The 25,994-nt window shown below is 40.3% G+C and overlaps 1 protein-coding gene across 1 annotated transcript in view; it reads left to right on the top strand.

Annotated features, from left to right (window-relative positions):
• LOC118370053 (receptor-type tyrosine-protein phosphatase T) overlaps positions 1–25,994 on the top strand; it is a 488,900-nt gene that overhangs the window by 360,147 nt on the left and 102,759 nt on the right. The window contains exons 17-19 of the mRNA XM_052498885.1: positions 7,637–7,788; positions 20,653–20,730; positions 20,936–20,977. Coding sequence (XP_052354845.1) covers positions 7,637–7,788; positions 20,653–20,730; positions 20,936–20,977 — 272 coding nt within the window. The remainder of the gene's footprint in view (positions 1–7,636; positions 7,789–20,652; positions 20,731–20,935; positions 20,978–25,994) is intronic.

The following is a 25,994-nucleotide window of genomic DNA, read 5'->3' as shown; positions in this document are numbered from 1 at the left end:
AGGTATGGCAAGATATAATCATCATTGATGCAGTCACCCAATGGTTGATCTAATATCTGATCTATACAAAGTATCAGGTGTAGATGAATGCCATTAAATAAGATCATGCAGCGTGCTGTAAATCTACAGGAGGTACAGAGAGAGGTATTTGGTACAACTTCATATCGAATATAAGAGTGTAGTCTTTTACTGAGATTCATTCTGTGTTCAGTGAAAGATTGTTCATCTGGTTTATGTTTTTGTCATTGGATTTTGCTCATCCATCTGAATGTGTCTGTGCATGCCTTTAATTCACATGAATGCATTTGCATGTGTACGTATAACGTATGTGTGTGTGGTATAATGAAACATGTTCACAATTGATATGGATGCGTAGTGTGTGTAAGTGTGTGCGTGTTTGCTTATGTCAATTGCCAGATACAGTCATTCGTTCACGGTAACCTTTAAAGCAGAGTTTTTTTTGCGTGAACGTACACCGAGAATACAAAACATTAAGAACACCTACTCTTTCCATGACAGACTGACCAGGTGAATCCAGGTGAAAGATATGATCCCTTATTGATGCCACTTGTTAAATCCACTTCAATCAGTATATAGGTGAAGGGGAGGAAGACAATTGAGACACATTATGTATGTGTGCCAGAGGGTGAATGGGTGAGACAAAATTATTAAGTGCCTTTGAACCGGGTATGGTAGTAGGTGGAAGGCACACCGGTTAGTGTCAAGAACTGCAACGCTGCTGAGTTTTTCACACAACAGTTTTTTTTTTTTTTTACCTTTATTTAATTAGGCAAGTCAGTTAAGAACAAATTCTTATTTTCAATGACGGCCTAGGAACAGTGGGTTAACTGCCTGTTCAAGGGCAGAACGACAGATTTTGTACCTTGTCAGCTCGGGGATTTGAACTTGCAGCCTTTCGGTTATTAGTCCAATGCTCTAACCACTAGGCTACACTGCACCATTCATGTGTATCAAGAATGGTGCACCACCCAAAGGACATCCAGCAAACTTAACACAACTGTGGAAAGCATTGGAGTCAACATGTTGTTTTGTCAATGCCCCAATGGATTATGGCTGTTCTGAGGGAAAGCAGGGGGGGGGGGCAGCTCAATATTAGGAAGGTGTTCCTAATGTTTAGTATTCCCAGTGTACTGTATAGCGTCGCTCGCTATAGGTGGGTAAGGGTTAAATCAATGTCATTGTAGATATTGTATTCCTCCACATATACGCAGAATGCATTTCATAACAAATTTATAATCAGTTATTTGGAGCCCAAAATAATTATGCAGCTCTCATGCAGTGTTTCATTGAGAAGCAATTGTGCAGTTTTACGACAATAATATTTATTGCTACCTTTGACTGCCACAGCTCTAGCTCTCACTTCTCTTTATTAATATCATAAGAACAATGTCAGCAGCTCTTTTAAAAGGCCCTTGAAATAAGATAGCAGAAGGGGTAGATCGTGGCTACATATGTGCCTGGCGGTATCGACTGTTCCCAAAGTAGAAGATTGACACAGCTCTATCTCGCTCTATAAGGAAGCCTTCTCATTAAATGGCCTTTTTACTACCATCACATCCAATTCAGACAGCTGCTATCTGTATTTTAATTTAAAACAAAAGTTTGGGAAGAATCAAACTTAAAAGGTGTTATCTTCTCACTCTTTCTATATAAGTGTTGTTTCCTCTTACAGTTAATCAATTTGCATCTGGGATGGTTTAGGCCTGTAATGGTTGCATCTGCCTTCACACCATTTGGCTCAGGTTTTTAGATTAGATAGACACTCACACGTTTTGAGGAAAAAGGAGGAAAAACCCTAAGTTCTCTGGTTCAGATATACAGGATCTGCATACCAGACATATCCTGTGTCTCGTGTAGTGGATTAAAATGTTGGAGATATCTGTAATCTAATTCCACCACTACTTCTCATATCGTACGAGATCTTAATCCCGCCTCACATGAGCTCATCGTGAAAACATCAGTGAACCATTTCAGTGAACACATTTACAGCAGTGGGCTACATCATGTTTCTTGGTAGTCTTAAATCTACTTTGAAACAAAAGTATACCCCTCACACACATGGTTATGAGTTTTAAAAAGACACCTGTACCATGTCAGATATAGAGTTGAAATGTATTAAATGTTTAGTTTTGCGTCCCAATATTACACTTTATATACATCCCGGAAGACTGAAATATAACGTTACCGTTTGACATAGGAACACCGGATAGTCGGATGTTTTAATAGATTTTTTATTCATTCTGAAAGGATGAAAAATATGAATAACATTCCACCTATGAGGCCACCAGGCACTTTGACTGCAGGAAAGGGCATCCAGGACTATCAAACAGAGGACAGGTTTGAAGAGAAATTGAATCCAATATTATATCTGACTGCAGCACATACTGTTGGTCTATAATGTTGATTCCATTAAGACATATTGGATATCTACGTGTCTTAATCCTTGTTTCTTCATAGTAATAGGGGCAATCATACAATTGTCAAAATGTCATGGCCAAATCAACTCAATATTTGGTTTAATGTTACTTAAAATGTGATTTGGCCATTTAAAACATGTCACAGTTCCCCCTAGGACTTCCATTGATTGTTAGCTAGTTTAGCTGTGGATAAAGTTAGCTGAAGTGTATGCCTGTCTAAAAGAAAACCGATCCATAGATTACATTTTCTCCTAGCCCAGAGACTACATTTTAAATTGAGGAACCATCTAATATCAAGTTGTAAAATCCTGAAATTCCCCTTTAGTGTAGTAAGTGGGTATCAATTGTACCAAAAAAGACTACGCTAAACACATCACTGCTTATCATAAACAGACCAGTGAAGAGTTGCTTTCAATGCTGTAGGTATTTGTCACACACATTTACTCATTTTGATATTTTCAATATCAACATGTTTTAGGAACTACAAACCCTTAAAAGAAACAACAGATACCATCTGCTTTACAGTCACAAATCTCTGCTTGCCAATTCCTTCAACGCTCTCTGCATGTCATTTGTGAATGTTCTACCTCTCAAAAGAGACTCACACACCACGCATACTCTAATTTCCACGCTCAGGTTTGATATCGTTCCTATAGTAGTCAAGGTGTCAAGCGTTGCTTTTTCTCTCCATCTCACGAAACAGAATGGCAGAACAGTATGTCATTAAAACATCCCCCTCCCCCTCTTTTACTCTCACTCCTCCCATCCCCACTCTCCTATTTCTCTGTTCTCCCAGACTCTCATTGTCTATTCCGACAATTCCATCTCTCTCAAGGAGTTTCAATTTGATGGGAAGCCAGATGTGCTATTTATTCTTTAAATTTGGGTGAATTATTAATGAATTATTTAAATATGTATTGTTTGGAGTATATTTATTTTATAAAATGGCACCAGGAGTTTGAGTAGAGTACTGTTGCAACTATATAGGAGCACCAGTCCAGCCTTTACCATAGACAGGTGGTCCGTAGGCACTTGCAGAGCTCAATGGGAGAGTTAGTTTAACTGGATTGTAGAAAGACAGTCCCAGGCCAGCAGCACATCAATGTCTTTAACCCGTTCTTGACATTTTCTCCATCAGCTCTCCTAGACGTGGGTATTAAAGAACTAACTAATGCAATCTGTTTGTCCTTTTTGGGTGCTAAATTTTCTCCCACTGGTCTACCTTCATGCTTCAGAAGAAATGCATATTCCTACTCTTATTACCTGTAAGTAGCATTAAGGAAAGACCCTTTCCCAATGTGATGTTTCTCTTTTTTTATTATCCTCACTTATTTTGTTTCTTGTTTCTCATGTTCTTGTATTACTAAACCACTGAAAACCTATTTTAATTAAGCCCCATAGACATGCAATTGTCCAGTTACGGTTTATGAAACAATTGAACACAGCAAACTCTACAACTAGAGAATTAGGTTTAGATTATTTAACTGTAAGGCCTTTTTCATGGTCAGTTATGCTGCAAGAAAAAATATTACTTCAATACCAAGTATTTTCTCAATCAGACATGCCATGCTGGACAAAGTATCTCAACACCTACACAAATAATATTCATGCATAGCCCCCCGCCCCAATAAAATATTTTCCTGTAAAATATTCTCCTGTGGACCCATGTCTAATGTTAATGTAAGCCTATTGTAACTCCTAGTCCCCATTTCGCAAAGCCTTATGCAAGTTTAGACCTAGTTCCTGCAAAAGCTACTTTCCTATCTTCACCGAAAATGCTACACTGCATTAGACAGATCTAAATGTTCAGTTCCTAACATAGCAGAACAGGCATCATGAAGACTTAAAACTGCCTGAGATCTTTGACCTCAAAGAAATTACTTCTTTACGCTTAATCTATGCAATTAAATTGATGGCTATTACAATTTCACACTGGATGAATTGTTTAGTTTGCTTAGTACAGAGTGTGCAGAAGCGTGGCTCTGGGATGTTGACCAGGCATGTAAAGGATTTAAAGTGTTTCAGAATCCACAGTTCTGCTTCTGCAGCTGTATGTATTTTTCCCTTTTCCTCAAAACTCTTGCAATATAGATGAAAGTTTGTTGTTGACTCCCAGTGGTCATTGCCTGGAGCTTACTCTTGAGCAGCTGCCATGCAGGTTGAGTAGAAGGCCCACAGGCTAGTACAGGCCACAACACAGATACACTACCCGGGTGTGTAGTTCAAACAACATTTCCCTACTCACATGACCTATATGAGGATGCACTGTAGGCCACTTGTTTCTTTTCGTCCCCTGTTAATATTGTTTCAATGTCAGTGCAATTAAGGCTTTCACTAATTTGAGTCTTATCTTTGGGGTCCTACAGTGTTTCCCAGAAACTACCACACTAGCCTCAATCTCTACTCTAATCTTAATTAAATAATCTATTATTTAGCTTGAAAACAGCAAAAATGTTTTAAATCACCAAGTCAGTCTTACTTTCCAATGCCATGAGATAAGCAACAACACAAGAAAACTGAGGACTTAATTCACACACTAACTCTTTCCGAAAGGCATTCCTTCAGACCTGTCTCCCTCTCCTTTGTGTGTGTGTGTGTGTGTGTGTGTGTGTATGTGTGTGTGTTGCATGTTGACCATGCTGTAACATACCCATCCTGCTAAAGCGCATGCTGACACTCACCTCACCATCACGGCTGGCTGCTTACTCACTGTCTCACAAAGGGGTTGTGTAGTGAACATTTGCAAAACCGAGCTTGATATGTTTCTTGGTGAGCGTTCGTTGTGTCCTCTGTATGCATGATGAGGCAAAGGTAATAACGTACCCGCTTTCCCCTGATATAACGGAAAGTTATCGATGTGAATCAACAGGATTCACATCGTTAGCATGATGTGGCAGATGTCAGAAGCAGATAAGATCGGATATTCGTGTATGAGCAATGATGAACAGTGTCATGTAGCCTACTACCACATGTGGGATAGACATGAGTAGCTTAATTGCCTGACCTTTATCACAGGTGTCACAAAGTTAGATCATCCATTCAAACTCTGGCTACCACTTGACTGTTTATGACAACTGTTTAAATCATGGATGGGTAACTCCAGTCCTCGGGGGGCCTGATTGGTGTCACAGGTTCATCTCAGCCCCAGCTAACACACCTGACTCCAATAATCAACTAATCATGATCTTCAGTTTAGAATGCAATTAGTTTAATCAGCTGTGTTTGCTAGGGATGGGGGGAAAAAGTGACACCACTCTGGCCCCCGCGGACTGGAATTCCCCATCCCTGATTTGTCATAAGCAGTCAAGTGGAAGTCAGAGTTCGAATGGACGATCTAACTTTGTAGCTCCGCTACAGACATTTTATTGGGCTAGTACAATATTTCAAGATTAGATACAAATATTGTACTAGCCTAATAAAATGTGGCGGAGAAGTCATTTGTGGAGACAATAGAAGGCCAGACAGACAGTGCAGAGATAAGTTATAAGTGGATAGATACACAGAGGAACAATTGGTATGGCACACTAGAGAGCAGGCCATACTGTATTAAAGCTGATATGTGGCCTTACTGCCGGCTTTCTTTTTCTCCCTTCTCTCTACCTCACTACACTTTCTATTCCCTCTCTACTTCACTCCCTACATAAAACTAGCATCTCCCTCCCCCCCTATCTGTCAGCCTTTTAGACTATTTACAGAAAATCTTTCTTCCTTCCGCCTCTGTCATTCACTCTCTCTCTTTTATAGTAGAACCCCCATGTCCAAATCTCTCCTACTCTTCTTTCTGTCCCACCACTTTCTTCCTCTGCCCACTTTCAAAGTAAGAATAGCAAAGTTGCCACCATAGCCACCAATCAATACTTGAAATTTGAAGCCTACTACCACAGCTGTACAAGTACATTGTAGGTTGTAGGGAAGGTCCGCCTGAAATGATGAGAGCAAAATGATTACAGAATGAATATTTCAGAGGGCTCCCTCTGTGACATCAAAGTAAAAACACATCACATGTCCACCATCATTCACACACACCCACACTTACTTCACATACAAACATTCATGCTCATGCTCGCTCGCACACTCTTGCACATTTAGACACAGCTCCATATTGCCACTATATTAAGACCTGGAAACGTATGTGGGGGAAAAAACGGTGCCTACAGATATGACCATCCTGTTATTGCTTCTTGACTCCGAGGTTTTGCTGATGCAGCGTTTGCCTCTGTCCTTAACCCCAGCTGCTGAGGAAGCAAAGGACTACATTTGTTTGCAAATGGAAACTGTACTGACTATCATGCTTCCATATTCCACAAGGCCTGTCCTGTTTAAAGACGGCTCATAAATGACAGAATTTCCCAAACGAATTCTGTTGAATGCCTTTATCTGCAAGAGCTGAAGCGTCCTTCCAAATGATTTTCATGGGATATTTATTTATGCAACGCTCATCAACAGGCCTTATAGATAGCTAAATCTTTGTAATAACTCAAGCCTTGTCTGTCCAACTTCGGAAGCAAATCGAGGAGCATTAAACTACACTGCAGTTATTAGTCAATCCCACCACCATGGAGTCTGTTGAAGGTCGTTATAGAGGTAACAATGATTATATACTGTAGTCTCAAACTCATCTTTGAAACAAACTGACTAACAGTGAAGTATTTGTTAGAATATAGCCCTTTGAGCTCGAGTAAAATGGTAGGCAACTGTTGTTTTTTATTCCTTGAGGAACAGTCCAATTAAGTGCCTGATTTGCTTTGTTCCACATGGCAAGCTTCTGACTTTGAAACCCACAAGTTTCTTCATGATATCATTGAGACATCCAAAAACGCTGAGAAAACTAATCATTTTCATCCAAACGAATGATTGGCCAAATCTGCTATCAGTCACTATGACTATGAGGCCTGCAATGGTCAGGAAGGGTTCTAATTCCACAATCACAGGCCAGTAAATAGTGATTTCACCACATGGAATAAATCATTGCAGATTATTGAACAGAACACACATTTTTGCCTTAAACGCAACAAATAGCCCACATTATTTAGCTGCAAAATACTAGATACTCAACAGTGCATAACATTGCCACTCTTCACTTTTTACTCCTTTACCTTTATTTAGTAGTACAAGTTTGTTGTATGATTTCTGTGTAGTTCAACTACACCATTATCTGGTCTCTGAGTGACACTGTTTGTTTTGGGTGGCGGCTTAAGGAAACTGGCCAAAAAACAGAAGGAGACAGCCAACAGCAGCACCCAGCGTGAGATGGGGCCGGTGGGCACGGCTGACAAGAGCACCACCAAAGTCAGCACTCTGCACAAGGACGACCCTTTCTCCACCAGCAGCCAGGACCTCAATGGTTTCAGTGAGTCAAGCAGGATCTATTAATAAAATTGCAAAATTCCCAAAGTTCCTCAGAAGTTTTTCAGAATACCGCTCTGTACCAATTCCTGTCAGTCCTAGCCTGTTTTCTCTCTGGTCTCTCTTCCCTCTGTTCCACTCCTATTACCCTAATTTACATGCATGGTGTTACCCTTGTCTGGAGTTTAATTCGCACTTAATCTCACATTTTCGTGTGCTGTTCTGTTTTCTTTAAAGGTTATCTCCTTTAAAGTCTGCTTTGTGTCCTCCTTTGATCACCACATAATAATTAGCCAGGCAGCTGGTTTGTCATTCTCACCGTCTTTACCATACTGGATGACCATATTCATGTAAAGTGCAACATATCCTCAAATACTTCAGCATTAAACCATAGTGCACTTAGGAGTCACATCTCAGAATACAACATTAGAGGTGGGTTGCAAACACTTCAATTCATTGTAATCTGAATGCACCAACGTATTATGGCTCTGTTTACAAGGTTCTTAGGCACCCACCCTGATACAGCAGTAATGACCATGAGTGGATGCCAATTGCTCTTCTCCAAATGGATTCCATTTTTAGCTCCAAATCAAGTTACTGAAAATACTTTTCAATAACACACTTCAGCGAAAGGCGAATAAAGGTTTGGCCATTTTCTCCAAGCTGTAGGTGTGGTCCAGCCTGCTGTGTGGCAGTAGTAATTACGAGGGCCCTCTCAGAAGCTTTTTCTGGAGAAAAGGTCACATTGGCTTCTGGGAAGAGATGAATGTGAAAGTCCAGGTCAGCTGGAGTGAAAAAACGTCTAAACAAATATGTACAGTAATTGCCTTCATCACACTGTCCATACTTCACCTCTGCATCTAACCCAACTACGAAAATTGCCTATTAGCTTTTAAAACATAAGAATAAAAGGAGAATGTGCCATGTATGTTATTTCTGTAACAATTCTGTGAGGAAACAAGTCCATCGTTAACTGATTTGTACTATTTTGGTCGTCATGTATAGTGTCAGTTCCCAAATCCCCTGAACGTCCAATTTCTCTTTTCGTTTTTTGATGTAATTAGCGGTTTACCTTCACATGTTCAAAACTCAAGCATAGATTTGTAACTTTTTTTCTAGTATGGCACACATAAAGAGGCCATGAGTAACTTGGTCAAAAAAAGGCCGTCGACTGGGATATAGGTGGCACTTAAACACTCATATCCACCGCCACATTTGACCTATAGATTGAATGGAGGCGTCTTTCCACATGCTGAACAAATTTGCCTCGAGGATCCATAAGGTCCGTCAGGATAGGTTTTCCTCCATCTTGGACATTTTTGAAAACTTTTGAAAAATGTATTCTCTTGAACCATAAGTCTAAATAAAACCAAATTCTGGATGTAGGCCCATGGTACATATTATAAGTTAGTGTGAGAAAAGCTTTGGTTAAGATTGCTGACTTACTGATAAACCAGAAGATCAGATATTACGTGTCAAATTTAAATCCACTTCACAATGGCTTATCAACTTAACCTTTCAGGGTCATCAAAGACATTGCCATGGTGAACCAAGTTAAGTTGAACATTAACATCTTAAAAAATAAGGAAATGATTAACAATTAACTTTAACTATGTAATGCTAATGCTTATTAAAATAATAATACAAAAATATTCTCATCGACTAAAAGTCAGATTCCCTTCAAATGTGGTTTCATCACAATAGTCCCTAAAGAGTTTGAGAAAATACCATTGATGCATTCAAAGACGGCCACACTATACCAGTAGATACATATTAGCACATGCGCTAATATGCTAAACATACAGTGCCTTGGGAAAGTATTAAAACCCCTTGATTCTTTCCACATATTGTTGGCAGCCTTATTGTATTAAAGTTGATTTAAAAAAAATCTACACACAATACCCCATAATGACAAAGCAATAACAGGTTTTTACATTTTTTTGCAAATGTATAAAAAAAATCTAAAGTGAAATATCACATTTACATATTATTCAGACCCTTTACTCAGTACTTTGTTGAAGCACCTTTGGCAGCGATTACAGCCTTGAGTCTTCTTGGGTATGACGCTTTAAGCTTGGCATACCTGTATTTGGGGAGTTTCTCCCATTCTTCTCTGCAGATCCTCGCAAGCTCTGTCAGGTTGGATGGGGAGCGTTGCTGCACAGTTATTCCCAGGTCTCTCAAGAGATGTTGGATCGGGTTCAAGTCCGGGCTCTGGCTGGGCCACTCCAGGACATTCAAAGAATGGTCCCAAAGTCACTCCTGCGTTCTTTTGGCTCTGTGCTTAGAGTCACTGTCCTGTCTCCCTTTCGTTGCCGCTGAAAAACATTCCCACTGCATGATGCTACCACCACAATGCTTCATTTTAGGGATGGTGCAAAGTTTCCTCCAGACGTGACGCTTGGCATTGAGGCCAAAGAGTTCAATATTGGTTTCATCAGACCAGAATATCTTGTTTCTCATGGTCTGAGTGTCTTTATGTGCCTTTTGGCAAACTCATAGTGTAACAGTTGTTAAAGTACTATGTGAATTTCACCAGGTTCATATATGAATATGTCATGTTGATTTGTTATTATGCATGTCTGCATACAGGGAGTAGGGGAGTGTGTACTTACGTTTTGCCCTGCGTGCTCGTGCTCAAATAATTTTGATGCACTATGAGAGGTAGGCACGCTTTTTCTGTCGTCTTCAGAAAAGTTAGATTATTTTAAGCACAAAGTCATACACACAGTGTTTTGTTCATGAATAATGTTGTATATTCAAAGGTTACTCATAGGTGGATGGTAATTGTTAAGATGCACTTGTAATTGTACTTTTTAGGATGATATTAACATTCTGAATTCAACATGTGGTTCATAGCTAGCTAAGGTATTAGCAGGCTATTGCATGTGTGAACGATGGCCAGCTCCTCGAATGATCCCAGTCCCTCCTATTGTGCATCTGTTGTAGAAAGAGGCGAGGATTCTCAGAACATACTGCATGTGCTCTACAAATGTTTTATTTCCTTTTGGATGCAGGTATGTGGTTTTATCAATGTAAAATATGTTATGTATAATAAGGAGAGGCCGAACACATGTTTGTACTCAAAAATCATTTTGATGCACTATGAGAGAAAGAGGCGACGATTCACAGAACATATGTGCTCTACAAATGTTTTTATTTCCTTTTGGATGCAGATAGTGAATTCTGCTTAATTAAAACTACCTGATCTCCAAAGTCCCACGTCTATAGTCTCAATCAACCACACACAACGCAGAGTTACAGCGGTGCAGTACAGCACCGGTTACAATAGCAGGCTGTCATGTGCCTTTTACTGAGGTGTGGCTTCCGTCTGGCCACTACCATAAAGGTCTACTTGGTGGAGTGATGCAGAGATGGTTGTCCTTCTGGAAGGTTCTCCCTTCTCCACGGAGGAACCCTAGAGCTCTGTCAGAGTGACCATTGGGTTCTTGGTCATCTCCCTGACCAAGGCCCTTATCCGATTGCTCAGTTTGGTTGGGTGGCCAGCTCTGGGAAGAGTTCCAAACTTTGTTCATTTAATAATGATGTAGGCCACTGTGTTCTTTGGGACCTTCAATGCTGCAGAAATGTTTTGGTATCCTGCCCCAGATCTGTGCCTCGGAGCTCTATGGACAATTCCTTCGACCTCATAGCTTGGTTTTTGCTCTGACAACTGTGGGACGTTGTATAGGGAGGTGCGTGCTTTTCCAAATCATTTCCAATCAATTGAATTCATCACAGGTGGACACCAACAAAGTTGTAGAAAAATCTCAAGGATGATCAATGGAAACACGATGTACCTGAGCTCAATTTCAAGTGTCATAGCAAAGGGTCTGAACCTGTTTTGCTTTGTCATTATGGGCTATTGTGTGTAGATTGCTGATGGGATCGTTTTATTTAATACATTTTAGAATAATGCTGTAACGTAACAAAATCTGGAAAAAGTCCAGGTGTCTGAATACTTTCCCGAAGGCACTGTACTTTGTTTTTGGGATGGGGCATTTCTGTTTCTGGGAGATGCTGAGATAATGCAAATACCCTTTCGTAGGATATATGGAGTGCAGGCTTATGGGGTCAATTTGAATTCAAAAGAAATGTATTGTAAAAATGAAGTATTAAGTTTTAAAAAATGTATAGAATTGTAAGCAAAAAGAATGATATCAAAAGCAAAACAAACAAACTGGCAAGCAAGTTATTTTAGAGAGCGCAAAACTAATTTAAAAGCAAGAACAAATTATTTGAAAACTAATGCTAATATAGTTTTTAGGTATACCTCTCCAACAATTTTTATATAACCGTTATTTAACTAGGCAAGTCAATTAAGAACACATTATTTACAATGACGGCCTACACCAGCCAAACCCAGATGATATGGGCCAATTTTGCACCTCCCAATGACGGCCTGTTGGGATACAGCCTGGATTCAAAACAAGGTGTCTGTATTGATGCCTGTAATTCTGACATGCAGTGCCTTAGACCACTGCGCCACTCTGGAGCCCCAACAACCAACCGTATTGAATCCCTTTCACCTATGCTATTGCCTGCAGTTACTACATGTAATGGCTAAGCTTCCTTAAACTAAAAGGCCACTTCTATAAATGTGTAAATACAGGTTTGGTTCCTTACTCGTTTCCATAGATAAAGCGAGAGTTGCTGATGTAGTTCAAATGTATTTAGTACTCACAAGTTAATTGTCCATTGTTTGTCACATAGATTCCAGGTTGGTAAGTAGTGAAAGAAAGCATTATAATCCAGATGACGTTAAACAGGTTTCAAGTGATTTCATTGGCAAAAGGTAAAATCCCAAAGTACAAAATATAAGTAGGAACATGCTAATTAGATCCAAAAGAAATGGGAGCAACATCCAAATGAAATCCAAACAAGAGAAACAGTAGAAAACTGAAGCTCTACTAGGCATCTTTCATCAGGTGCAATGACCTGTCCTACCGAGTTACTGACAACATCTTTACCCTTAACCCCTTCATTCTGCATTTTACAGGCAAACTATAGGTGTCACAATAGCATCCATAAAAGGCTTCTAATATACAAATTTAACATAATGAACAGTTTACATACATTCCTGTACAATAATAAGCATTTTCTATACATGTATAAATATTTCATAAATCAACCATAATAAGTTCAATACATTTTCTTTCTAACACTGCCTTTGGTTAGGTCGGCTAGTTTTGGAGTGGCGGTTCATTCTAACCCAACGGCTTGAGACTTTTTGCCTTGTCTCCATTCGTCTACATGGTTGCCGACGGCGCTTTGCTACCACTGACAAAAATTGTGAAGATTGGCCTTTCGTTTTTGTAATAACCACAAAAAACAGATACCATGGGAGAACCTATTCATGTAAGTAAATACGTTTTGAAAATGTAAAAAAAATGATGTACTATTAGCTAAATAGCTAGCTAGCTGGCTACCTACAGTAGGCACACTTTGTAGGCTAACTCCACTGAGCTGCTCGCTAGTTAACTTTACACACTGTTTAGTGAATTGTCATCCACTAGCTAACTTCCTATTAGCTAGCTATCTTGATGTAATCATTGTTAATTAAAAACACAGGCTACAAAGGCATTTGTAGATGACAGTGAAATTGCAGCTCCAGATGTCAGTAAAGAGACAGTTTAGGCTAGTACTGGATGGGGCAGGTCATTTTGTGGAGGACATTAGGAAAATATTCTCCAGTTCCAGTCCCTAGAGGGGAAAACTAGAGATAGCAACATAGTATTCAGTGCTGTCTTATTTGAGTATAATGAAAGCCTGTTTTCTTTGTTTTGTTTTCTGTCCTCAGATATGGAAAGCTGTGAAAGCCTGTTTGCAGATTAAAAGAGATCGGTTCCAATGAATGTCTCACGAGACTAAGGGTATATACTATATCCCATGGACTATACTATGCAGAGGTGTAAAGTACTTGAGAAAAACATATTTAAGTCATTTTCGGGATATCTTTACTTTACTATTTATATTTTTGTCAAGTTTTACCAAACTGCATTCCTAAAGAAAATAATGTACTTTCTACTCCATTCATTTTCCCTAACACGCAGAAGTACTTGTTACATTTTGAATGCTTAGCAGGATGGGAAAATGGTCTAATTCACACACTGAAAGAGAAAATCCATGGTCATCACTACTGCATCTGATCTGGCTGATTTACTAAACACAAATGCTTTGTTTGTAAATTGTGTCTGTGTTGGAGTGTGCCCCTGGCTATCTGTAAATTTAAAAAACAAGAAAATTGTGCTGTCTGGTTTGCTTAATATAAGGAATTTGAAATGATTTTTTACTTTTGATACTTAAGTATATTTTAGCAATTACATTTACTTTTAAGTATATTTAAAAACCAAATACTTTTTAAAACTTTTACTCAAGTAGGATTTTACTGGGTGACTTTCACTTTTACTTAATAAATAATTTTGAACTAGTGTCAATATTGATTAATCACAATCCTGCAATAAAGAGGGCAAGGGGTTATGTCTCCAATGTCAATGTTTGTGTCGTATTCTCAATTGAACATTTCCTTTTTGTTTAGTTGTAATATCGCCAATCTATTTTATTCGATTGTTTGTCTCTCTCAGTATATCAGCCATGTGAATGCATTTTTCATCTTATCATATGGCATGCATCGCCAATGCAGCCATAGGCCTACATGGCATTATTGACTTTATGGGCAGGTGCTATGCACCTGTCCTCTGAAGCAGAGAATAGCTAAGCGCATAGCTAAGCGCACATAAAATGATACCAGAAGACAATGTATGAGGAAAACCATACTCCAGATTTTATACATGCCTTTTAAATGCTGACATATGCTGTGACGTGGTGAGGTTGGACCAAGGTGCAGAGAAGAGACCAGACGAGGAATCAGTGGTTAAGGATAAACATAATGCTTACTGAGAAACGGTAGCCGCAGGATCGGAGTACACTTGAAAAAGATTGTTTAAAAAATAAACACTAAGTCTCTCTCTCACACTCACACTCTCTCACACACACACACACACACACACACACACACACACACACACACACACACACACACACACACACACACACACACACACACACACACACACACACACACACACACACACACACACACACACACACACTAAACAAATCAAGCTTCTGCAAGGGACCACAGAAAACTCACCTCTTTTAACAGGGACACAATCATGAAATAATAAGACACACCTGAGTCCAATAATAGTCTCTAGGGCGGTCTCTGCCGGCCTCTGGTGCCAGGAGGAACCATGACATATACAATGGTTTAGTACAAATCCAACCCTTGTAATTTGGGTGCAGTATGAAAATAAGGAGATGACAATTAGGCTGCAGGAGATGAACATTACAGGCAACATATTATGAGGTTAATTTTATTCATTTTAGCAATCTTGCAGCTGTGTTCGTAGATAGAACAACCATAAACTATGTATCGCTGATCCTGGATAAGCTAGAGACTGAGCTAACATAGCTAACATTTTAGGTAAATAAAATGCTCTTTTATCCACATTTATTTTTAAATGACTGTGAAAACCAGCATGCTGCAGCACATTTCAATGGGTAAATAGCATTCTAAAATGTTGTTTGTTATCAGTTCTTGTTGTGTTTAAATTTTTAGGGCTTGTGACGTCATCACTTTACCTCTGTGTATCCTGCATTTTGATTGGTTTAGAATTAACCTTCACTCCAAAAACTAGTGGACCTAACCAAAGGTGGTAGCTGAAGGCAAATGTGCCAAAATTCGCAATCGAATAAACTGGCTGTGAAAACAAAGAAACAGATGGTGAAAACAAAGTACTGAATAACCTAGCGAAAGTCAGTAACAGCAGGCTTGAGCGTAGGCGCAAAGGATTGAATAGGTTTTGTTGTTGGAAAGGTTTACCTGAACACTATTAAATAACTGTTTCTTGAGTTTTTCTTTTGCTTTAAAATGATTTTCTTGCAGGTATTTGTTTTTGCATTTGATATAATTTTTGGGGTTAACAATTCTATAAATGTTGCTTTATGTTTTTTATCTCAACATTCATTATTTCACTTTTCCCTCAAAATATAATTGTTACATTTTCAACTTCAATGTATTTTATTTTGAAGTAGTAACTACCAACTTCAATGACCTTTACCTTAAAATGAAAACATACCCGCTTGCTAGCTAGCTACAGTGTTTGAGTCATGTCAGGATACTATAGCAGTAACTATTGATCAAGTGGACTTTGTCTCATGCAAATGAATGTTATATTTAAATTATATAGACAAATGTTGTGAAGTATTGCGATTAGTATATCTGTATAATCACATATTATTGCCCTATCTTGTGGTCTGAACATAGGGACAAGTCTGCAAAATTAGAAACCGGAAATGTATTACAACTGTGAGAGTGTATTTTTTTGAATACTAAAGTGGAGTGTGACAAATGAGATTTAAATCTACATGGCAATGTTTGACTAATTGCACATAAAGGAATATTTCTACATGATTAGAGTGCTTGCTGTGTCATCCTGTGAACTAAAATCCATAATTTCCCATCTAATTTGGTCATATATCAATGAAGAGAAAGTCTCTTGAGACATGACAAAAAAATCCCTGCTCCATCACATGCAGATGTTGGATTTTAATATGACCCATTTCATCCAGAAGGATAATGATCCTGCAGCAGGAGGATTTGAAAGGATATTTCATATTTAGAATCACCACCAGGGGCAGCTGGAAGCAGTGTTTGTAGGCTATACAATAACTTAGATTGCAGGTCTACTGGGCGTCAGTTCAAGTAGCCTATGTAAGCTACGCGCAGGCTACAACACGTCTCATGTGATTATGTGGATTATAATAAATTGACAATATTTGTAGTGAGTAGATGCATTTTCTGTGTTTCTGAGATCAATTGTTTTATTATATGTTCAAAGGCAAGCATGAGGCAAAATAAATGTATGTTTGTCTCAGACGCATGTGTGGTCCAGTGGGTACAGCAACTGACAAGGGCACATATATGGGTTCAAATCTGGCCCACTACTGACCTTTGAATTTTTGGAACTAGTCATTTCCAAACTGCGCAAAAATATAAACACAACATGCATCACATAAGGAAATATGAACCCTCAGACAATCCCACAGGTGAAGAAGCCGGATGTGGAGGTGCTGGGCGGTAGTGGCTACACGTGGTATGCGGTTGTTATGCCAGTTGGACGCCCTGCCAAATTCTCTAAAATCATGTTGTAGGCAGCTTATGGTAGAGAAAATAACATTAAATTATCTGGCAACAGCTCTGTTGGACATTCCTGCAGTCAGCATGCAATGGCATGCTCTCTCAAACCTTGAGACATCTGTGGCATTGTGTTGCGTGTCAAAACTGCACATTTTAAAGTGGCCTTCTATTGTACTGCGTCATGATCAAATCAAAGTGTATTTGTCACATGCGCCGAAAACAACAGGTGAAATGCTTACTTACAGTACAAGCCCTTAACCAACAATGCAGTTTTAAAGAAAATATCCCCCCCCCAAAAAGTAAGAGATAAGAATAACAAATAATTAAAGAACAGCAGTAAATAACAATAGTAGGGCTCTATACAGGGGGTACAGAGTCAATGTCAATGTGCAGGGCCCCCGGTATCGAGTTAATTGAGGTAATTATGTACATGTAGGTAGAGTTATTAAAGTGACTATGCATAGATAATAACAAAGAGTAGCAGCAGCATGGAGGGGGGCAGTGCAAAAAGTCTGTGTAGCCATTTGATTAGCTGTTCTGGAGTCTCATAGCTTGGGGGTAGAATCTATTTAGGAGCCTCATGGACCTAGACTTGGCGCTCCGGTACCGCTTACTGTGTGGTAGCAGAGAGAACAGTCTATTACTAGGGTTGCTGGAATCTTTGACAATTTTTAGGTCCTTCCTCTGACACCGCCTGGTATAGAGGTCATGGATGGCAGGAAGCTTGGCCCCGGTAATGTACTGGGCCGTAAGCTCTACCCTCTGCAGTGCCTTGCGGTCGGAGGCCGAACAGTTGCCATACCATGCAGTGAAGCAACCCGTAAGGATGCTCTCGATGGTGCAGCTGTAAAACCTTTGAGGATCTGAGGACCCATGCCAAATATTTTCAGTCTCCTGAGGGGGAATATGTCTTGTCGTGCCCTCACCACGACTGTCTTGGTGTACTTGGACCATGTTAGTTTGTGGTGATGTGGACGCCAAGGAACTTGAAGCTCTCAACCTGCACCACTACAGCCCCGTTGATGAGAATGGGGGTGTGCTCGGTCCTCATTTTCCTGTAGTCCATAATCATCTCCTTTGTCTTGATCACTTTGAGGGAGAGATTGTTGTCCTTGCACCACACGATCAGATCTCTGACCGCCTCCCTATTGGCTTTCTCATCGTTGTCGGTGATCAGGCCTACCACCGCTGTGTCATCAGCAAACTTAATGATGATGTTGGAGTTGTGCCTGACCGTGCAGTCATGAGTGAACAGGGAGTACAGGAGGAGACAGAGCATGCACCCCTGGGGGGCCCCCGTGTTGAGGATCAGCATGGCAGATGTGTTGTTAGCTACCTTTACCACCCGGGGATGGCCTGTCAGGAAGTCCAGGATACAGTTGCAGAGGGAGGTGTTTAGTCCCAGGATCCTTCGCTTAGTGATGAGCTTTGAAGGCACTATGGTGTTGAACTCTGAGCTCTAGTCAATGAATAGCATTCTCACATAGGTGTTCCTTTTGTCCAGGTGTGAAAGAGCAGTGTGGAGTGCAATAGCGATTGCATCATCTGTGGATCTGTTGGTGTGGTATTCAAATTGGAGTGGGTCTAGGGTTTCTGGGACCATGTTGTTGTGAGCCATGACCAGCCTTTCAAAGCATTTTATGGCTACAGATGTGAGTGAGATATGAGTGCTACAGGTCGGTAGTCATTTAGGCAGGTTACCTTAGTGTTCTTGGGCAGGTCTGCTTGAAACATGTTGGTATTACAGACTCAGACAGGGAGAGGCGACTCGCTTCGACTTGCCTCGAAGTGAGCATAGAAGTGATGTAGCTCGTCTGGTAGGCTTGTGTCACTGGGCAGCTCTCGGCTGTGTTTCCCTTTGTACTCTGTAATAGTTTGCATGCCCTGCCACATCTGACGAGCGTCGGAGCCGGTGTAGTATGATTTGATCTTAGTCCTGTATTGGCGGTTTGCCTGTTTGATGGTTTGTCGGTGGGAATAGCGGGATTTCTTATAAGCTTCCGGGTTAGAGTCTCGCTCCTTGAAAGCAACAGCTCTACCCTTTAGCTCAGTGCGAATGTTGCCGTTAATCCATGGGTTCTGGTTGGGGTATGTACGCACAGTCACTGTGGGGACGACGTCCTCGATGGACTTATTAATAAAGCCAGTGACTGTTGTGGTGTACTCCTCAAAGCCATCGGAAGAATCCCGGAACATATGCCAGTCTGTCTAGCACAGCAATCCTGAAGTTTAGCATCTCCTTCGTCTGACCACTTTTTTATAGACCGGTCACTGGTGTTTCCTGCTTTAGTTTTTGCTTGTAAGCAGGAATCAAGAGGATAGAATTATGGTCAGATTTGCCAAATGGAGGGAGTGGTAGAGCTTTCTATATCTCTTTGAGTGGAGTAAAGGTGGTCTAGAATTGTTTTCCTCTGGTTGCATGTTTAACATACTGATTTCAGTTTCCCTGCATTAATGTCCCTGGCCACTAGGAGTGCCGCCTCTGGATGAGCGTTTTCCTGTTTGCTTATGGTGGTGTACAGCTCATTGAGCCGGTTTTAGCGCCAGTATCGGTCTGTGGTGGTTTGTAGACAGCTACAAAAAATACAGATGAAAACTCTGTAGGTAACATCTGATATCTGTAAATCTAAGTATGCAAAGCCTCCAACACAGAATGTTCTCCCTCTCATATCAGTATTCTTCCTGTACAACATCTTATTCATTATTCCTCCCTATCATTATTTACGGAGTGTAATGTGGCCATCAGAATAGGATAGTACCAGGGGTGTTGGGCACTGTTTGTACCTAATGAGGCAGAGAAAAATGCCAACGCAGCATGGGGATCTAATATTTACAGGGACGCAGGTAAATAACCTTTTCTCTTATTGCATTCTCGTGAAACATCTTTTGCTGGTATCTCGTCTACATTGCTGCGAAAGCACTTTTCACGTGCAGTTAGTACTGTAAAGTTTAGCATCTTTGCTACATTAGCATACAGTATGCATAAATCCATGAGATTTTATCTTTGAGTAGAGGAGATACTGTTGCGCATTAGCATGTAAAGCACATCGTCAGAGTGAGATGAAGGAGCTAGTCTGTGGATAAATGGTTTGCATAGCAGTATGTAATATCACGTCGATTATTGTAAAAACTCCATGTGTCAGAATCCCATTTGTCCGCATTTCGTGTTTGATAGGCTTGTAAATGTGAGTTGTTGAAGGTGAGAATTCATCTCTTTCACCATATGGTGCCATTTTCTGAACCCATCATGGTCTGCTCACTTGTGGTACGTACATTTGCTCTTTCTCACTTCTCACTGTCTCCTTTGGGATAGTTGGTTAATGTACTGTAGACTCACCTTATTCTAGAGACTTACCTGCATGTCTGTCTAATTAACCTTTATTTAACGAGGAAAATACCCTTTGAGTTCCGAAACCTCTTTTGCGAGGTGGACATGGTCAGCAGGAAGTAGTCCGCGTGTAGATAGAAAGAGCACTATACAATACAATACATTAAAAACAATCACAATAGTCAACAACATTTTCCCCTATCAGAGCATTAAAATCAACAAGCGATACCCTCTCCTGCAGTAGAGAGAGTGCATTGTGTCTGGATATTGCATCCTGTTTGCTGTGTTGCTGTGTCTTCGAGGTCTTTAACATCTCCCCCTTGTGTTTCTTCCCTCAGCATCCCCCTCTCCCTGCTCCTTCTCTGTGCAAGGCAAAACCCTGCAAAGCAAATCCCTTTTGAATTCCTACTACTCAGGTACAGCCATACCACTCGGAAGACGCCTGCCTTGTAGTGTATCTACATAAGGCAATGCGATATTGCTCTTTCTGGTCTCTTCAAAGTAGAACATGTTGAGAAATCAAACTATAGATTGTAACATTTTCTAGGGTGTACATTTGTGATGCTTGGAGTTCAATATTCACTGTGTCTTCTTCTTTTCCTGTGTCGTGACTGTCTGTAGTGTCGAAGGAGGCTGTTGCAGTCCCTGCAACAGCATCAATCGGTAAGAATCTTCTCTCCATCTATTCTTGCATCTTCTTCCATTATCTTGCTTTCACTTTTCATAGGTGTAGTTTAGATATCTGGTAATGGATTTAACATACAGACATTCAATGCACACATTATTTTCACTCATATCACATTGAAGACCATTTGCCATGACCACTGAAATAACAGCATGTTAACAAGATACTACAACAATACATAACGTAGTATAACTACTTATGCAAAACAGACAGCACTCCCAGTGTCAGGCCATGGCCATGCTGCTGGCCCAGGGCAGGCTGGCATAGGTCTAAAAAGAGATCTTCTGCCACTGCCCATAATTACACAGGAGTATGATGAGATCAGATCTAGTGTGTTGCAGCCGGTTGAATATTCATGGACCGGATGTTGCCCCTTCAGTTTACAGACGGCCAGATTGAAATGTCAAATCCATTTCTGACTCTTTTTCACTCTCTCCCTTTCCCCTCCACCTCTTTCTCGAGGCAGATTTTGACCACCTCTTTGCCAAGTAGATTTGCTGAATGCTGAAAATATGCTTTTTGGTGCTTTGGTAGAGAGGTAGATCCCACTCTCAGCTGTTTCTCCACCGCCTCCTCCTCAAGTCAACTGGCAGCATCTCTCTCCAATTCGTTGGTTTATGTGCTCCAATTCTAGAAGGTTGTTGACGGTATCCCCACCTGTAATTGGTCACCACCTGGTGCATGTTCTGCGTACATTTCGTATACCCACGGTTCCACACGGTTGACCCGCAAAAAAAAATCAGCTGGCGGGTGGAATGAAAACATTCTTTCAAACAGTGGGTTGGCTCGCGGTTCAAAACAATTATATTGTGGGTTGGATTTAAAAAAAAATCAAAATAATATTTGTTTTACAAACCCAGGAGCTTGTTGTGTTGCATTGGGATGCAAATTCCATTCTGTGAGCAGTGAGGCAGACATATAGGCTACCCGCCACACACGCAGTGGATTGTGGACCTGTCCATTAGTTGTGTGGTGCTGAAACATATGTTTAATCCCCACACGTGAGAATACGTTGCCAAATGTACTTTCTCTGGCTAGCCTAGCTCACGCGAAAATGGCTAACGTAGGCCTAATCGGAAGAAATACAAAGAAAGGTTATGAAATACAAAATCCTGGAAACAGGTGCGGTGTGAGTGAAATCCCTGGTTTGGTTTGGAAGGATTTTGGAGACATTGTGGACAAGGACAACAACACGGTAGATGGACAGACAGCCAGCAAAAAGTGAAAGCAGGTTTTTGTTTATGATAGGCTAATTCAGTTTATTATCAATTAAATATGTTAATTCAGCCTTTCGTTAATTTAGTCCATACGCAGGCCATATCAAGTTTAAAATGGTGCGCTGGTATACGTTTGAGTAGCCTAGACTATAGTCTACTAAATACATGTATTTTTGCAGCCTATATTCGATTCTGGGAATTTTTTATTTAAGTTTCAATTAAACTATTTGATTATCTTCACAGTATTGAATGTAAAGGTCTTGTTTTGTTATGTCAGCTATAGGTTTTCATTAGGTAAAAAGGCTAATTAGAAGGCCCTTTTTTCAGAGCGATTTGAGTTGTTAATGTGCCGTATCTAATCGAAAAACAAAAAGTCATGGCATGGTTTCATTCTATACAAATTTTTGAATAAACATGCAGACAAATTAATTCACGTAGGGAGTGGAATAATAGCCTACTGCTCTGGAGTCATAAAAAGTAAATACTTTTGTTATTTGGACGGTCACTGATCATCTCTCGGAAAACAATTATACGTGGGTGGGTCGGGTTGAGGAGAAAAATCTGTCCTGATATCGGATATCAGGTGGTGCTCGGGAATTTATGTGGCCGGCGTGGGGCGGGTGCGGCTCCAAATAATGGACTACTTTTGTGGTATATCTTCTGTTTGGTCTAAGTCAGGTTTTTGTTGATGACTTCTGTTTAACGGAGCAGATGTTTTGTTTTGTCTGCCTGCCCCGGATACTGTAAGATACTGTAAACACACGGTTTGATCTCAAGGCTGTCTGTAAAATATACTTTCTACTGACCTGTGGATCAAAGGGAAGGAGTGGTGATCAGCTGGGTCCTGAAGGTTTTTAGATGTTCAGTATTGTTATTCTTGCTTTAGAAGTATCCCTCAGAGCCTCAATCTCATAACTATGTATTTTAAACATTCAGTATTGTTACTCCCGCTTTAAAAGTAGTCCTTTGAGGCCCTCATTCTCAAAATATTGCACTGAATATTCTAAATGGTATCCCCTAAGACTCCTAGAGAGTCTTTGTTCACCCAATTCATATCCACCAAGTGGGACTACATGTACTTTGATTGTGATTTTAATGTGTTCAAGTGTTTATATTAAAGTTATAACTGAAGTAAGGGACAGTGAAGGTCTGAGCCTACCATATATCCTCTTCTCGGTAACTGGTGGCAGTCAAAGTGTTCCTTCCTCAAGCACTGTTGTTGACAGAGAAAATCACAGTAATGGCCGACAGACCCCCTTCTTCACTGGACGGGGGAGAGAAAGCCAGTTCTCAGCAAACAGAGCCAAGCCGGGGGGAAAATAATCTTGTCAAACATTACAGCAGGCAGGGAAGCAAGCAAGTCCAAAGTGAAGGCAACATTTATTGATTTCAGCAATACATTTGTACTGCGAGACATCTGTAAATTACCCATCGTACAGTACATTCCATAATCATCTAGTTTCAGTCAATAATTTAGCTTTGCCTATTCATTTTAGTCTGACACTGTTCTGCGAACGCCAAGCAAAAAGGAAAATAAATAGGGATGAGAGGGAGAAGCAAGAGGTCTTACTGTGGAGGAAGGAGCTTCGAAAAATCCATACTCTCATGTAAAGCTTGGCTTAATTTAGCTCTCTTTGTTTATCAGCTTAGGTGTTTCTTTTGGGATGCAAATAGGCATCATTTTGCGAACATTACATTCCAATCATTGACACAGTTTCCTTAACTGTTTTGGAGAAAGCATGAGACCACAGCTGTTCAATGTGCATGCTTGCATGCTTAGCTAGTAGTAGTGGTGTGACCTTGAGTCAATTCACTGTATATTGATCATGGGCCAGTTTATAAAGTGGCACGTAATATTGTTTGCTGCCACTGCAGGCAGTCTATTAGATATGACTGATGATGCTGTACATTTCCATTTTTCCTCTGCTTCTCTATCTTTGACTTAGTCATAGGCATTTTAGCCGCTCTGCAAGTGGGCAGCGTCTTTAGATGTGACTTGTTATCAACACCAAGTAATCAATGCTTCACCAGAGACCAAAGAAGACAGACAGCGGAGAAGGAGAGGCTGGAGAGAGTCTGTATCCTGTCAGCCGTGTTCTGTCTGTGGGCTGGGCTGTGGGGTGTCAGGCATTTCATTTTTTTTATGAGCATGGCCTTATTTCTATTACAGCATATTGGATGACTGACATTCATATTCCATTCACCTGGCTCAATGTAACATTGATAGGTTTAGGCTACTACATTATTTTGCACTATACCCATCATGAGGTTGCTACAACGAGTCTACAAATGAACGTTTTTAACGTAGCTGCACAGGTTGAGAGACAAATAGGAGTAATCAAGGTGACAGACAGTGACACATTCAACACCTTCTTGCACGGTCGTGCCTGCATCGAGCCGATTCGGGGTGCTTAAGCATTAGTCCAAACAGTTGCAAAACATTCCATTTAGCAACTAAAGCAAAAGTTTATATTGGACAAATTCAAGTAGTTCCTTCCCCATTTTGTTTCATTTGCTTCCGTTTAAGCAACATTTTGCAATAGAATCAGCAGAATGAATACACCCCTGATCACCTGCAGACACAGTTCACTTTCATAGCAGCCACATACCGCATCATCAGTTTGCTCGTTGTATAATCCCTTCTCACATCTACATGCTCTCTTCCTCTCACCTTCAGTGCACAACACAACAGCTGTTTGTGACCAGGCACAAATACCTCTCCAAGCCAAACTTTCATACCATGAGCACTAACCTCTACACAGCCTACATCGTTGTTACCATATTAACGCTATAGTAAAAAAAACTGGAACTAATGCATTAGTAAACCCACAATCCAGTTCATGTGTGCATCACGCAGTACAGTGTACAGAAAGCAGTTTAGCAGTAACACCGGCGTGCTCCGGTGTAAATGATTAAAACCGAGCTTACCTTGACTTGGAAGTGTTGCCGTGTGGGATAGCCTTAGCCAGCTAGCTAACATACATAGCATTCCTCTCTGTTTGTCAGGTTGTTGAGTAGGCAAAATTAGCTGCAATAGCTAAAAAAGTGAAAGGTAAACTAAAAAGGAAAGAAATACAAAGAAATATAGCTAGCTCTCTGTCTCTCTCCCTCTCTCTCTCTCTCTCTCTCTCTCTCTCTCTCTCTCTCTCTCTCTCTCTCTCTCTCTCTCTCTCTCTCTCTCTCTCTCTCTCTCTCTCTACTGTATCTTCTTGATTCTTAAAGAAATTAATTTGTTTGAAACTTGATCAACTATTGTCTTTTTCTATCTGTGAGTCAACTACTCATCACGCTTTACACACTGCATTGCTGACTAAGTGCATTTGGAAAGTATTCAGACCCGTTGACTTTTTTCACATTTTGTTACGTTACAGCCTTATTCTAAAATTGATTAAAACATTTTTTTCCTCTCATCAATATACAGGTACACACAATACCCCATAATGGCAAAGCAGCTTTTTAGAAATGTTTGCAAATGTATACAAAAATAAATACAAATATATCACATTTACGTAAGTATTCAGAGCCTTTGTATTGAGACTCAAAATTGAGTTCAGGTGCATCCTGTTTCATTGATCATCCTTGAGTTATTTCTACACTTGATTGGAGTCCACTTGTGGTAAATTCAATTGATTGGACTCAGCTGTCTATATAAGGTCCCACAGTTGACAGTGGATGTCAGAGCAAAAACCAAGCCATGAGGTCGAAGGAATTGTCCGTAGAGCTCTGAGACGGGATTGAAAATGAAATGAATCCATTTTAGAATACGGCTGTAACGTAA

Source organism: Oncorhynchus keta, chromosome 37 (genome assembly GCF_023373465.1).
Source record: "Oncorhynchus keta strain PuntledgeMale-10-30-2019 chromosome 37, Oket_V2, whole genome shotgun sequence".
Taxonomy (NCBI): domain Eukaryota; kingdom Metazoa; phylum Chordata; class Actinopteri; order Salmoniformes; family Salmonidae; genus Oncorhynchus; species Oncorhynchus keta.
The sequence above is the reverse complement of the archived record's forward strand: the minus strand, read 5'-3'. Positions and strand labels throughout refer to the sequence as shown.